The sequence below is a fragment of the Morone saxatilis genome, unplaced genomic scaffold (assembly GCF_004916995.1).
Source record: "Morone saxatilis isolate NCDOM2014 unplaced genomic scaffold, NCSU_SB_2.0 Contig19, whole genome shotgun sequence".
Classification (NCBI taxonomy): Eukaryota; Metazoa; Chordata; class Actinopteri; family Moronidae; genus Morone; species Morone saxatilis.
The window spans coordinates 3,603,109-3,617,668 of NW_023339751.1; the positions used below are offsets into that span (position 1 = coordinate 3,603,109).

At 42.3% G+C, this 14,560-nt stretch overlaps 2 protein-coding genes across 4 annotated transcripts in view; one reads left to right on the forward strand and one right to left on the reverse strand.

Moving 5' to 3' along the window:
* sec23ip (SEC23 interacting protein) overlaps nt 1–7,383 on the forward strand; it is a 9,617-nt gene extending 2,234 nt beyond the window's left edge. The window contains exons 3-18 of the mRNA XM_035663325.1: nt 138–345; nt 422–615; nt 703–792; nt 879–999; nt 2,101–2,190; nt 2,285–2,426; nt 3,381–3,589; nt 3,674–3,771; nt 3,941–4,099; nt 4,251–4,346; nt 4,439–4,606; nt 4,676–4,831; nt 5,390–5,492; nt 5,853–6,035; nt 6,113–6,275; nt 6,922–7,383. Coding sequence (XP_035519218.1) covers nt 138–345; nt 422–615; nt 703–792; nt 879–999; nt 2,101–2,190; nt 2,285–2,426; nt 3,381–3,589; nt 3,674–3,771; nt 3,941–4,099; nt 4,251–4,346; nt 4,439–4,606; nt 4,676–4,831; nt 5,390–5,492; nt 5,853–6,035; nt 6,113–6,275; nt 6,922–7,003 — 2,262 coding nt within the window. The 3' untranslated portion in view covers nt 7,004–7,383. The remainder of the gene's footprint in view (nt 1–137; nt 346–421; nt 616–702; nt 793–878; nt 1,000–2,100; nt 2,191–2,284; nt 2,427–3,380; nt 3,590–3,673; nt 3,772–3,940; nt 4,100–4,250; nt 4,347–4,438; nt 4,607–4,675; nt 4,832–5,389; nt 5,493–5,852; nt 6,036–6,112; nt 6,276–6,921) is intronic.
* csgalnact2 (chondroitin sulfate N-acetylgalactosaminyltransferase 2) lies at nt 7,107–14,107 on the reverse strand. 3 transcript variants are annotated; one of them, XM_035663326.1, is made up of 8 exons: nt 13,973–14,107; nt 10,945–11,778; nt 10,653–10,869; nt 10,406–10,507; nt 10,128–10,306; nt 9,939–10,033; nt 9,241–9,322; nt 7,107–9,154 (listed from the first exon to the last, which is right to left on the reverse strand). In XM_035663326.1, exons 2-8 carry the CDS (start codon nt 11,594–11,596, stop codon nt 8,862–8,864), a joined length of 1,620 nt encoding a protein of 539 aa, XP_035519219.1. In that variant the 5' UTR covers nt 11,597–11,778; nt 13,973–14,107; the 3' UTR covers nt 7,107–8,861. The 3 variants fall into 3 exon arrangements, with proteins under 3 accessions (XP_035519219.1, XP_035519221.1, XP_035519222.1); XM_035663328.1 differs by lacking the exon at nt 13,973–14,107 and adding an exon at nt 11,926–12,092; XM_035663329.1 differs by lacking the exon at nt 13,973–14,107 and adding an exon at nt 11,910–12,092.
* Nucleotides 14,108–14,560: the final 453 nt, after the last annotated feature.

Below are 14,560 nucleotides of genomic sequence, written 5' to 3' on the forward strand. Positions count from 1 at the left end.
CATTTGTTCAATTTTGAATAATTTGGGGTATTTTTATTCTGCACCCATGCTCGGATACTTGATTAACTCACTCACTTAATGAAGTGTTCATAGCCTCAAATGCTTCATCATTAATGAGGAGTTTTTTCTCTCTTCAGCCTCCTCCCACACACATTCAAGCGCCTCCACCTTCAGCCACCACAGCTGGAGCCGTCGTTCCCGCTGGTCCCATGATGCCGTACAACTACAACGTCTACGAGCCCGTTCAGCCTCACTGGTTCTACTGCAAGCAAGTGGAGTCAAAGTGTGTGTGGCTCCCTTTCAGTATCATTGACTCTCTTCAGCTAGAGGAGACTTATAACTCAGGTACGATATCACACACATTCGTTTTTATCCCGAGAAATCAGAATCTTCACTAATGTTTTCGTTTTTGTTCTTCCAGTTCAACCAGACCCAGAAAATGTGATCGTACGTACAGACGGAGGGCGCTACGACGTGCAGCTCTACGACCGCGTACGGACTGCGGTGTACTGGGAGGAGGATCCTACGGAGGTCCGGCGCTGCTCGTGGTTCTACAAAGGGGATACGGATAGTCGCTTTATTCCTTACTCGGAGGACTTTAGTGACAAACTGGAGGTTTGCCTCACTCCTAAACATTTCCTCTTCCATTCATCCAGTTCTGCCTCGACTCTAATCTTTAATCACTTGTGTCTTTAACTTCAGGCAGAATATAAGAAAGCCGTGTCCACCAACCAGTGGCACCGTCGGCTCGAGTTCCCATCAGGGGAGACCATTGTCATGCACAATCCAAAGGTAAACCCTCATGTGATTAGTGTTAAGAGGCGGGCTGATGATTAATCCTGTTAGTTTGATTCAACGCGTTCTGTTTGCCTCTGCAGGTGATCGTCCAGTTTCAGCCCTCCTCCATTCCCGATGAGTGGGGCACGACTCAGGACGGGCAGACCAGACCGAGAGTGGTGAAGAGAGGGATTGACGATGACCACGATGAAGTGCCCGATGGTACTCAAGTTAACTTAATCCCAGCGTAGGCGCTTACACTGTGGCTCCACTGTGTAAACGGAAATAAACCTTAAGCTCATTGATCCGACCAGAAAGCTCAAATAGTTCCACAGTATTTTTAGGACACTATAAAGTGAAATGAGTCATTAATTTTAGAGAGACTTTAGAGGGAGTGGCAGCCATCAGGATCTGTTTTTATGAGGGGGAATAAAGTCCAGACCAGGTAGTAAATGTAATGCAGCTTAATTATAATTTAACACAGTTCAGATTGAAGGTGCGTGTTAAGATGTAAAGAATAATGTAGGCCGGTTGGGGTCGTCAAAACTTAAAAAATATACACACATATTACATAAAACTTAAATGGAGTTGTTGTTTTTACAGTTTAGATTATTATTTGAGATCTAAACTCTGTGAAGTTATATTCACAGCGTCTTCACCCTCTGATAAACAACCTCGTCCTGTATTAGAAAAGTACAAAATTAAAGATCCAGTGTTTAACATATAGAAGGATCTGTAGTCAGAAATGGAATATAATATTCATAGGTATGTTTTATTTAGTGTATAATCACCTGAATATAGGAATTGGTGTGTTTTTGTAACCTTAGAATAAGACATCTTCATCACGTACAGACACCGTGTTTCTACAGTAGCCCAAAAGGGACAAAACAAACGTTTTTCACAAGTTTTGTGGCCACCGTAGTTTCTCTTTCGTGCTTCGAGGGGGAGGGTGAAGCTACGGAGTTGCAATCTACAACTACACCGCTAGATGCCCCAAAACCCTTGACACTGGTCCTTTAAAACAACCAAAGAGTTAATAGAACAACGGCGTCAGGGAGAAGAAAGCACTACATTTATCTAAAAACAAACCTATTATGTACGTTTGATTGTTAAAAAATAAAAGAACACATAAAACAGACTAGATTGAATAAAAAGTTCCCTAAAATTATCAGGAAATCATGGAATATTCAATTAATCTCTCATAGCTTCACTCGTTGGTTTCATCGTACAGATTTATTCAATCATTAATAATTTATTAATCATTATTGTGTACTGTTATACATTAAATATAATATATAATAAGATCCTCTGCAACTTTTCCAGGTGAGCTCCCCAAGGTGGATCATCTGGTGTTCATGGTTCATGGAATCGGTCCCGTGTGCGACCTGAGGTTTAGGAGCATGGTCGAGTGTGGTGAGTATCATACAGTCACGCCGTTTACCAGCTTCACCGTACCCTCCAATCCACAGGTGATGAAATAAACCGGAATAAATGTTTCTGCTCTCAGTGGACGACTTTCGCAGCGTGTCACTGAAGCTGCTGCACAGTCACTTTAAGAAACCGATGGACGAGCACGCCATCAGCAGGGTGGAGTTCCTCCCCGTCCAGTGGCACACGGCTCTACATGGAGATGCCACCGGGGTGGACAGGTGAGGGGGGGCAAGGTTTACACTGACTGTGGACACAGAAGGAAGTCTTGTTTGCTGGAAATCTGTGGGACTGAGCTCAAGACCAAAACCAACAATTTCTTTGGTGCCTCAATACTTTCCTTCCTGAACTCTCTGTGGCACTCAGTGTACCCAGGTGCATTTTATTGCCCTTAAACACATAAATGTTTAAAGGTGTAACATTTACGAGGACCCTGGTATGTTTTCAATAGACTGTAATCACCTGAAAATAAGAATCTTTGTGTTTTTGTAACCTAAGAATGAGCCGTTTATATTCCTTCCAGGTCAGGAGTGTGCCACGTTGAACCACTATGTTTCTTTTTTATTAACACTTTATATATTTATTTTCAACATTTCAACATTAACAACAATAATAACAGACAAAGAAGAAAGAAAACTCAAAAGAAGTAAAAACAGAGATAAAACAAGGAAGTTAGCTGTTTCTACTGTAGCCCAGGAAGGACAAACTAAACCGTTGATAGGGACACCATAGTTAGTCCCCTTTATGCTTGGAAAGGGAGGGTGAAGCTAGGGAGTTGCAATCTGAAACTTCACCACTAAATGCCACTAAATACAGGTCACTAGAATATCATTTCTGTTTAAAAAAGGCTCATTAATATTCTGAAACGTTTGGTTGCTCACTGAGACAAGAGGAAGTATTTATTGGGGACTATTTTCAGCTGCAGATTATTTGATGGTCTAGTGACTCTAGTCAGGATGTGGTTTGACTGTTTGTGTGTTTCTGTTCATAGTGACTGAATGAAGCTTTATGGTGCAAAGGAAAAAGATCTATCAGGCTTTAGATACAAAGACAATATATGTCAGAAGATTGTTGGTTTTGGTCTTTTCATGGGATTTATTAACGATAAGAAAAATACAGAATATCCTTTAATATACTTAATTATTATCTGAATGGTTTCTTCTTTCTGTTTGTAGGAGGATAAAGAAGATTACCCTGCCCAGCACTGGACGCTTACGTCACTTTACAAATGAGACTTTGTTAGACGTGCTCTTCTACAACAGTCCCACTTACTGCCAGACCATAATGGACACAGTTGCCCAAGAGATTAACAGACTTTATGCCCTGTTCCTGAAGAGGAACCCAGACTACAGCGGAGGCATATCGGTGTCTGGACACAGTTTAGGTAATAAATAAACTGATTAGCTTCGACGCCACTGGCTTTGTTCTTCCTTCTGAGTGTTTATTGTTTCTCCTTCTCTGCTTGCAGGGTCTCTGATTCTCTTTGACCTGTTGTCAAATCAGAAGAACGGCTCTCCTGCACTGGCCACGTCGATCATACCCACTGCCAACGGAGACACTAAACAGGTCATACACCAGGTTATTTAATTAAGTGATTAATTCATCTATTATCCTGATAATCAGGTTGAAAAACATCAGATTTTGTGTAATAATTCATCATACATGTTTTTTTTTACTGATGTGCATGATGGATAATTTCAGAATAATTAATTATAATACATAATTGTAAATTCAGGTCACACAGGGGAATAATGCCGCGACCCCTCCGGCTGTGGAAGAGGAGCCCAAAGAAGAGGGGGAGGAGTTTGAGGATCTTTCTGCTGTGCTGGAACATCTGGGCTTGTCTGAGTACAAGAGTACCTTTGATGAGGAGAGGATCGACATTGAATCTTTTGTAAGAATAAAGAATAATAAATAAAAGGGGGGTTTGTGGTCTACAATGTGAAAAAATAAATACAATGGTACAACACGGCCTTTGATGTTATTCTTTACATATAATTTCAATGTTGGCTGCTTCACGTTGCTTCTTTCTCACGTTCTTCCAGCTTATGTGCACAGTTGAGGACCTGAAAGAGATGGGAATCCCACTGGGTCCCAGGAAAAAGATCGTCAAGTTTGTCGAGGAAAGAGTGAAGAAGCAGGTACGTCAGTCTCTTGAGTATCTGTGAGGCTTGCAGCCCGGCGGTGGTGACTGACGTGCCGTGTTGTGTGTCTCTTTGTCTCGTGTGCGCAGGCTGCGCGTCGGGCAGCCCAGGAGAAGAAGGCAGAGGTCAGTCAGGTCGCGGCGCCTCCACCAGCGGCTGAAGCTCTTCCTGATCCCTCGGTGAAGATGCTCCCGGCGGGAAACACCGTCTCCTCCATCCACGTCGACTACAACTACTTTGAAGTTGGCACCGGACAGGTAAATGTGAAATGTGAATGTTAGAGCTGATCCTGAATGACGTTGGATAATAACTTTTTCGTTCTGCAGGTGTCAGTGGTGTACCACGCTCTGGACTTTGAGCCGGTGAACTTCTTTGCCTTGGGCTCTCCGATCGGTATGTTCCTGACGGTCAGAGGACTGGAGAAGATTGAAGAGACGTACCAGCTGCCCACGTGCAAGGGATTCTTCAATATTTACCATCCGGTATGCAGCTCTTCCAGCCTGAAGGAATTACTGCTAATTAAGCTACAGACTCAAAAAAACAACAACTCGATTCAATAAACAGAGTGCAGAGGACTGAGTTCATCTGGTCCCCAGAGCTCAGTCAGTTATCTTCATACCAGACTGCACTTAATTCCTACAAGATTCATTGTTTCCTCCCATTTTCTTACAAAAAGACCAATACGCTTTTTAAACTTCTCTAAACTGACATCAGTTATCAGAGATTACGGCCTTCATTCACACAGTTTAATTCTTAATTAGTTTGTTAGATATTAAATGTTGTTAATAAACATATAAATCTCCCCTCAAAGGTCCAGTCAGTGTGTAACATTAAGGAGAATCAATTGACATAAATTGATTGTAATATTAAAAGGTATGTTTTGGTGTATAATCACCTGAATAAAAGAATTGTTGTCCTGCACACTGGACCTTTTAACACTGCTACATAAACTTAAGCAGCTAAAACTAAAATCCAGATGTGATGAAAAGCAGTGAAGCTGAGTCACTTTGTGCACTGATGGTTTCCTCGTTGTCTTTCAGTTGGACCCCGTGGCATACAGGATTGAGCCCATGATATTACCAGACTTGGACTTGAAGCCTGTTTTGATCCCACATCACAAAGGAAGGAAGAGGCTTCATCTCGGTACGACGCTCGATGACTGTGTTTTTGTACATTTCTGTTATTTCTGCTACCAATTCATATTAAAGCTGACGCAGTTACGCCTTCATAAGAGTCTAAACGGAGTTGTTGTCTAGTGTCACTGTCTGTTGTGTCCTCAGTTTTTGGGTGGGGTGCCAGAATACAAAGACTATTATTACACTGAACTCGCTATGGTGTAATAAAATTGCAAAACAGACTGAACAGTGATTTTTCTCCTCCTCCTATTCTTGTTTTTCCTTTCTTGTTGTATAACTGGTCAAGTAAAATAATTAGTTTCTCTCTTCTTATGTTGGTATGCCAGAAACGAAGCTGCATTCAGTCACCGATCTGTTTGTGTTTCAGAGCTGAAGGAGAGTCTCACCAGGATGGGCTCCGACCTGAAGCACGGCTTCATCAGCTCCCTGAAGAGTGCTTGGCAGACGCTCAACGAGTTCGCTCGCGCTCACACGACGTCCGCCCAGCTTCAGGCCGAGCTGGCCATCGTAGCCAATCAGATCGAAGAGCAGGAGAAGCAGGCGCGGGAGGGTGAGTTTCTCCGACTCTTCAATAGAGCCGTTTTCTGACTGCGTGAGATTTCTAACTGGATTCTGAATTTCTCGCAGAGCATAAAATCGCAGAGAGCCCTGAGCCACAGAGAGAGGAGGAGCCTCAGGTGAAGATCGGGATGCTGAACGGAGGGAATCGCATCGACTACGTCCTGCAGGAGAAGCCCATCGAGAGTTTCAACGAGTACCTGTTTGCCCTCCAGAGTCACCTCTGCTACTGGTACACAGCTTCATTTCATTCAGGCTTTTTACTTAACTCACATTTAAGGTATTTTAAAATTCTGCTCATCCAGCCAGGTTTTCAATACAACCAAAGAAAAGTCCAGTGTGAAACATTTTAGGAGGATCATCGCAGAAACTCAAATATATATCAATAAACATATGTTTTATTAGGGTTTTGTATAATCACCTGAAAAAGAATTGTTTGTTTTTGTTACCTTTTTATCTACAGACGCCTTCCATGGAGGTCGCATGTTTCTACGGTAGCCCAGAACGGACAAACCCAACACAAGCTCTAGATGGGGCCACCGTAGTTTCACCTGAACACTTTAACAGCCCGTTCTCATTTCCAGGTCGTCCAATAAAAACACAAGTGGTGTTTAGTTAGTTGCAATCTGCAGCTTCACCACTAGATGCCACTAATTCCTAAACACTGGACCTTTAAGAAATTAGAAAATTAATTGGCTGCTTTTTTGATTATCGATTAATTGTATAAAAAATTCCCAAATGTAAGAATTTGCTACGTTTCCACGTCTTACTTACAATAATTAAACTAAATATCTTTAGGCCCCTGAAACTGAAGCTCCACTCTGAGTGAAGATGAAGTTAAATCCTTTTACATTAACACTTGTTGTGTTGTTTTACAGGGAATCTGAAGACACTGCGCTGCTTCTCCTCAAAGAGATCTACAAGTCCATGGGGATCCATCCAGAACACATAGCACATTAATACAATGAAGTACCTGAGATGAAAATAAGCCTGAAACTTTCCCATTGGTTTTATTTCATGTCATTTCTCCTGGATTTTGATTATGCTTCTTTTTCCCCTCTTATTTTTTATCCATGTAGTTTATTGTATGCAGATGAATAATACAATTGTATTATGCCATTTGTCTTAAATTAAGAAACAAACAAATGAGCTTGTAGATTCAAAGACAGGTTTGATATTACATTTTTATAGTATAAATTATATAACTGCTCAAGTTTACTGAAAATATGAACCATTAAATCAAATGCTAACAGCAGAAATGACGAAACAGCAGTTAATGCAGCCTTCTGTAAGTTTTATTTCATGGCCAAAATTTAAAAATAAAATCATTTCCTTGCACAGATTCTGTCTGAACTGTTTCTGTACTGCTGAGAGGAAGACGTGTAACATTTCTCCTGCAGGGCGAGGAGACTTTTTAAGACTATCTACAAAAAGCTGTAATATCTGCAAAAGACGTTGATTAAAAATAATTACAGTACATGGTGAGATGCAAGAATAACCTGCTTTCCTTGTGAGAAAAATAAAGCACTTCTCGCCCGCTCGCCGTAGAGTTCTGACAGCTGTTCTCATTAACGTTACACCTCTGACCTCTGGGACTGATTCGACGTCCTCTCTCATCATGAGATGGAATAAAAATCATCAGGCCTTCAGCCGTCGATACGCCTTCAAAACATTTCGTGTCACTTTAAGCATGTAGGCACGTACGACAAAGTATTCAACTCACACGTATGAAACAAAGAAATATTAGAAAAAGTATTTACAAGAGAGGCTGTTAACATTCAATCTCAGTCCAGTATTAGGAATCATAGTGCTGTGAGTGAGCTCTCACCGGGCATAAAGGATACATGTTTTTGTCATTTTAATGATAATACTGGTCCACGTAGACCTGATATTATAGCGCTGCATGCTATAAGCACATCTTTGCTCCTGGCTCTGTAACTAATCAACATGCTTCTCTGTTAGACTGATCAATCAGAAGCTGTCATTAGCAAAGGAAGATAAGTGACTGATTGTCACATTAACACACACAAAAAAATCCCTTTTTTTTTTTTTTTTAAACCACGTTGCCAGCCTGAAACAACCTATAAATATAATACTAACAGAACAGTATGGCTCCATACACAACTGCCAATATACTGGAAAGATTGTAAATTGCTTTGATCCTCAACTTGCAGCTGAGAATCGGTACAAACTTGCTGGTTCTTGTGAGGGTCAACTTCTTATCTTTCCTTTTTTCTTTTACTGGTAAATAAATAGTTCTACAGTTGGACTGTGACTGCTTTTTTTTTATCTACTATAAAAACACTCAATGGTAACTGCTGTTTGATCTTGTTGAACGCGTAAATGATGTGAAACAGCTGAGATGTGCTGGCTGAGGTCACATTCAGCAGTGAAAGGTAGTTTAAGGAGCAGAGAGGAAGAAAGGAAGTGTAGCCGGTCGGATGATTAACGAGACGTTATGTTTCCCAGATAATAACAGCATGCTGACTGATTTCAGTACGTGAATTCAATGTAAACCTAAACCCAATAAATGTATGACTTGATCTACATGTGTAGGTTTTCCTTCAGCAGGTTGGATTATAAATTTGATCGTGTGTTGGTGTTTGATACTGCTGTAGCTCTTCAGTAAGAGTTGTACCATGTTGTGAAGTTTCACATTGATCAATGTTTGTGTTGTTGTTTTGTACATTCATTTGTCTACAGCTGTGCGGTGAAATGCAGAAGGATGCATGTAAACATGTCTTTGCTGCAGTGCGTTAACGATGGCAGCACCTCACAGTCTTGGCGTTGAAATGACGTCGGGGACGTGGAGGCGTCCTCAGTCCGCTGCTTTGCTCTGAGTCTTGAAGGCCTGCTTGCGTAGGTGAGCCTCGATCTCCTCGCGGAAGACCAACATGCCCAGGTGGGAGTGGGAGGCCTCGTTCATGGCTTTGGACTGGATGCACATGCGGTACTGCTCCGGCGTCAGCTCGTCCGCGCACTGCTTCTCGTGCCACAGGTGGAAAAGACTGGACACCGGCGTCCGGATCACTATCGTGTCGCTCCGAAGGTACTTCCTGTACAAGTGGACGTCTTCCACGCCCCAGCCTTTCACTTCGAGATCGAACCCACCTGGAGGAATAAAAATTAATTTGCAAGTTGTCATAGTTGTTTATGAGCATATTAAATATTACTCACAGGAGCTGATCAGTGCGTACCAATGTTTAGGAAGTCTGAGCGATACTGACACGTCATTCCGAAGCCAAAATCTCTCCAGAATCCAGCATCTTTTTTGTGAATCTATTGGAAAAGAGATTACAATAAACATATTGAACCGAAATTTAATTTAAACGTCATGTAAATACGTTTGTAAAGACCCTTTGTGTTCTCAAGTGCTCTCCTTATTGTTCACTGTGCAGAAGACATCTGCTCTCTGTGTGTGCACCTTAAATCTGAGTTCAAGATGTACCGATTTTAGAAGAATATTAAACAGGTAGTTGAACTTCTTTGTGGAAAATCAGATGTTTTTTTGTCTTAAAACATGTCTGGAGGGGCTCTTTAGAGGACCAGTGTGTAGGATTTAGTGGCATCTAACAGTGAAGTTACAGACTGCAAATAACTAAACACCGCCTGCGTCTGTACTTGACAATTTGGGAATGATAACGGGCTGTGAAGTGCGTAGGAGGAACCACCGTGACAGCAAAAAACGCAAAAGTCCTACAGCCGGTGTTTGGTTTATCGGTTCTTGGCTACTGTAGAGACACGATGACGTCAAAAACACAACAATTATACACTAATGAAAACATACCTACCAATAGATCCTCCTAAATGTTTCACACTGGACCTTAAAATAACAGATTTAAATCATCTTTCTACAAAAACTCTTCAGAGATAAATGTGAACTTTCAGTCCTCACCAGTTGGAGTTCAATGGGTGGAGCCAGCTCCAAATTTCCATAGACGATGGCAGGATTGTATAGACTGAACACCACTGGATAGAAGACTTTCTTATCTACAGAACAAAGTCAAGTACATCTTAGTATATGTGTGACCTGTAAACAAAATATTGAAATGAGTATTAATACAGTCAATCTGAGTTAACCTACTTGGCGCGGTGTGAAGACGACAGGTGTTGAGGAACTCCAGAGTGAAATGAATGTCAACGTCACAAAAAAACATTAAGACGTCGCCTTTCTTCCAGGCGTGGGCGCCGATATCCAGACCCCGACCTCGTGAAAACTCCTCGTCCACCGGGATCAGAGTGTAATTGGAGAAGCTCTCCTCCCTGGGAAAAACAACCGAACGCAGGAGATTTAAACTCTCATGACACATTACTCACAGAACTAGCACAAGCATATCAAATCTCTACCTCACTCAAACAAACCTTGACATCTTTTCCAAAGATGACTTCACCTCCTGAAGGCCGTCCTGCCCAAAATAAACCACGGTGAGATGCACTCGTCTGTCCTGCTGTACGCACACCTCCCTAAAAACATGAGGAATTCATCTCATTAATTACATGAACACTATTGTATGAGTCTTATTGCACAACAATGATGAAAACAGTAACATGAAACTGAGCGCGCTGAGTCATGTCTCGCACACAGTGACACTTTCTGATTCACTCTCACCTGAAGTTGTGCAAGAACTGTGAGAATGTCTCCACTCGGCCCGCCAGCGGCACTATGATGTTAATAATCAGTCCTGATGTTTCTACAGATGTGCTCCTGACTTTCATTAAGGGACCAAAAGGCCTGAAGAGCGTGACGTGGCGGAAGCTGCTGGACTCCTCTTTGGCGAAGAAGAGCTCGTAAAGCGTCCCTTTGTCTCGCTCCGTCCTGTACAGACCTGAGAATTAAAAGAATATGAAAAACAGAGCCAGCTACAGCGACTCATCCGTCTGCCGCCGCGTTTCGCAGTTACCTTCAGAAAAGTGCCCCTCTGTGTAGGTCTGCCTCTGCATCGGCATGTCTTCCTCCACGCCGTCCTCCTCGTCGGGGTTGTTGATGATGTCCAGCGCCGCCTCGATGACCTCCACCAGCTCGTCCCTGCGGTCTTTGCGGACCGGCTTCTCCTCCGGGTGCCGCGTCAGCCCCATCTCCAGCTGGTACACCTTGGAGGAGGTGAAACTCTCGAAGGGCACCAGGGCGTACTCGCTGGGCAGGCGCGCCCCGGTGTTGACCTCAGCCTTGTCGATCTGAGAGTGCAGGTACTCCAGCAGATCCCCCGGCTCTTGGTCTTTAGCCTCGGCCAGGCCCTGCACCCCGGGGAGCTCCTTCTTGTCCTGCAGCAGCTTCAGCTTCTCGCTCATCTCCTGCAGCTCCTGCTTGAGCTGGGCGATCTGGCGCTTGAGGCTGGCGGCGCGGTTCAGGTGGCGCTCCTCCTGTTCCTGCAGCATCGCCTGGTAGTACTCCTTCCCGTAAGACTCCCCCGCCAGGCCGGGCAGGGCCAGGCTGACGTCCGCGGGGGGGGTGCACTCCAGCAGGTAGGCGAACAGCAGCAGCACCAGCAGCAGGAAGAGGCCCAGGAAGAGCCAGCGGACCCGGCCCTGGAGCGGCAACCCCCGCCTGGGCATCGCGCTCACATACAAGCTACAGCTGGCACGTCTGCATTCCCTTTACCTCGCGGTCACATTACTCACTGCAGGCGTCTGCACATCGTCTCCAGAAGGACCTTTATGGCATTTTACTGTGAAGGTCTTGTTGCTCGGCTCCAACCTTCATACATTTGTCCCGTGTAACTCCATGCGATGATCACCTGTAGGCAATCACAGAAATATAATAAGACAAAAGATATTTTAGTAAACAGAGAAACATTTGTAAAGATTTGTATTCTCTGATTCAGATTAAAACAGCAGCACACAATCAGACAATAACACCTTGTATTACCATTCAAACAACCCACCAGCCTGTAACCACTTCACTCAGTCACTGAATTAAACATTCTCCTCCAACAACATCTTCAAAACGCGGCCAACCTCCACGAGGACTTCACGTGTCAGAGGTTGGACCTGAACAAACGAGCTGCACCTGGAGAGCGAAGCAGTCGGCAGCTAGCTCTCAGCTAAACACCAGCACAGAGGGAAGCTGGTGGGCGAGATCCACAGAAAGCTGCTCAGGATCAACGCCTGGCTGCACTGCTTCCTCTTCAAAATAAAAGCACTTCTGAACAGCTATGCAACACACTGAAGATGCCAGAAGGGATGTAATACATTACCAACCACAGTATTCTAGATATTCTGATGATCTTCCATACAAAACCAGTCTTTTATATATCTGTGTGTTCCTAATGGTCAGTAAATCTTCCAAACATCTTATCCACCACATACCATACACAACTGCTTCCTTGAAGGTCACACAGTCGAACCAGCCCTCAGCTCAGTAAATGAATGTGGTTTTTCTTCACATCGCAGTTGTAAATCAGTTTCAAGCCGACTGTAATGAAAACCAGCAGGAGATCTGAGTCCAAACTGCCAGAGCTGGAAACCACCGCTCCAATGTGTCAGACGAAAAACACACAGCAGTAATTCTCAAACTCTTTTTTTTGACAATAAAAGAGCAGAAACAACACTTCCTTCTTCTTGCTTAAAGTTCACAGCACTTGGTTTCCCTCGTGAAAATGAGAGTTTCACGTCTCGCCGTACAGAAACTGAGCAGTTTCACATTAACTTGTAAAAATAAATACTAAACTTGACTTTTTACACATTTTCAACATCACAACTAATCATATAAAGATCTTTATGTGCAAGTTGGTGCAAAAGTCTGACGTGAACAGAGACGGTGTAAAGTTCAATGAGAGAAACAAACTGTAACCTGTGGACTTTTATGTTAACCGGGTCCATTATTTAGTATTTATAATATGTCTTTACGCACGAGGCTCATGAACAAATAAAGACTCAAAGTGAGTTTTGGGAAGGTGGTGAAAAAGTCTCAAACATCCTGCTGCAGATAAAAGCCTGAATGTCCTCTAAAACAGAACTGCAGCAGACTCTTCTTTGTCTTAATATGATTATTTATGATCCGTGGACAGCCTGAACTACTGAGGAGGATTTCTGACTCGTAGTGTCAGTGACATTCAGCGTTAAGCTCTGCGGCTTTTAAATCTGCTCACTCAGCAAACAGCTCAGTGTGTGTGTGTGTGTGTGTGTAACACCCCCACATGTAAAGAAACTCCTGCTAGTAACTTTAACAGACAACGCATTACAGAATGAGTCCTGAGGTCAAATGTTTCTAGCTGCCAGAAAGGACAAGGCTGAACGCAACACGAGGCTGAACCCTTCAGTATATCACTGGTTTGCTATGAAGACAGTAACCTCATACATATAGGCTGCGGTTTGGGGTGAGTGAGGGTCAGTGTGAGTATTATGCTTCCAGCTCTCGATGCCTATTTAATAAACCCACTTTTTACAGTTCACCCTGCAAACAGTCGAGTTTCAAACGACATTCCCACTCAGGTTGATGTAAAACACTAACATTTCCTGGACTACACAGATTATTTCCAGTGTATTTGCTCATTTTAATCACTTTCCAAGTGACTGGAATACTGGTCTCTTAATTTCCAGCTTTTCCCGGATGCATGGAAACCCTCATAAAGACTACTCATTCATACATCAACAGGGCGGATTCAGTTATAATTGTTATTTTAGGGTAAAGTCTATTTAAGCAAAGACAAAGTGGGTTTAAAATATGACGTTCTGCCTCTTAGGTTGTTTCTCTTTTGTGGTTTGAGTAGAAGAAAAACACTAGAAACTAGTTCATCTTGTATAAACAGAGTTTTAACTGAAGTTAAGTTGCATTAAAATCGTCTCTTACTTTGAAGGATCGGAACCGGATATTGACGCGGTTCGGTGGCTATCTTAGCGACGTACGGAGCTTCACTCCGCTTTGGGACTAGTTTATATCTATTAGAGCGCCTGTTAAGTTGTTATTACCGTGTAAAACCAAGTACTCACCTGATTCCGCCTTCGTCCATTCCCGCCTGCGCGTACAGCCGTCAGCTTTAATGTAAATCCAGCGGCAGCAGCAGAAAGCCTCTGTAGCTCAATGCCACGGAGCAAAGACAACAGAGTGAGGAGTCTACTTCCGGCCAACGGCTGACCAATGGGGGCCTGGCTGACCAGTGACGTCATCGAACACGCTGGAGCTCCGTGTTCATAATAATAATAATAATAATAATAATAACGACTTAATTTCACTATTAATAAACATTATTATTAATATTAGAAATAATTAATATTAGAAATAATAATAATATTTATTAGTATTATTTATAATAACGATACACATTTTAATTAATACTAATAACGACATAATTTCACTATTAATAAACATTATTATTAATATTAATATTATTAATAATCATGTTTATTCGTATTAATACTAATAGTATTAATATTAATAAACATTATTATTATTATTTAAAAAATAAACATTATTAAAAAAAATAGACATCATTATTAATATTACTAAACATTATTATTATTACTAATAATAATGTTTATTAGTATTATTAATAATAAACATATTATTAGTAATACATA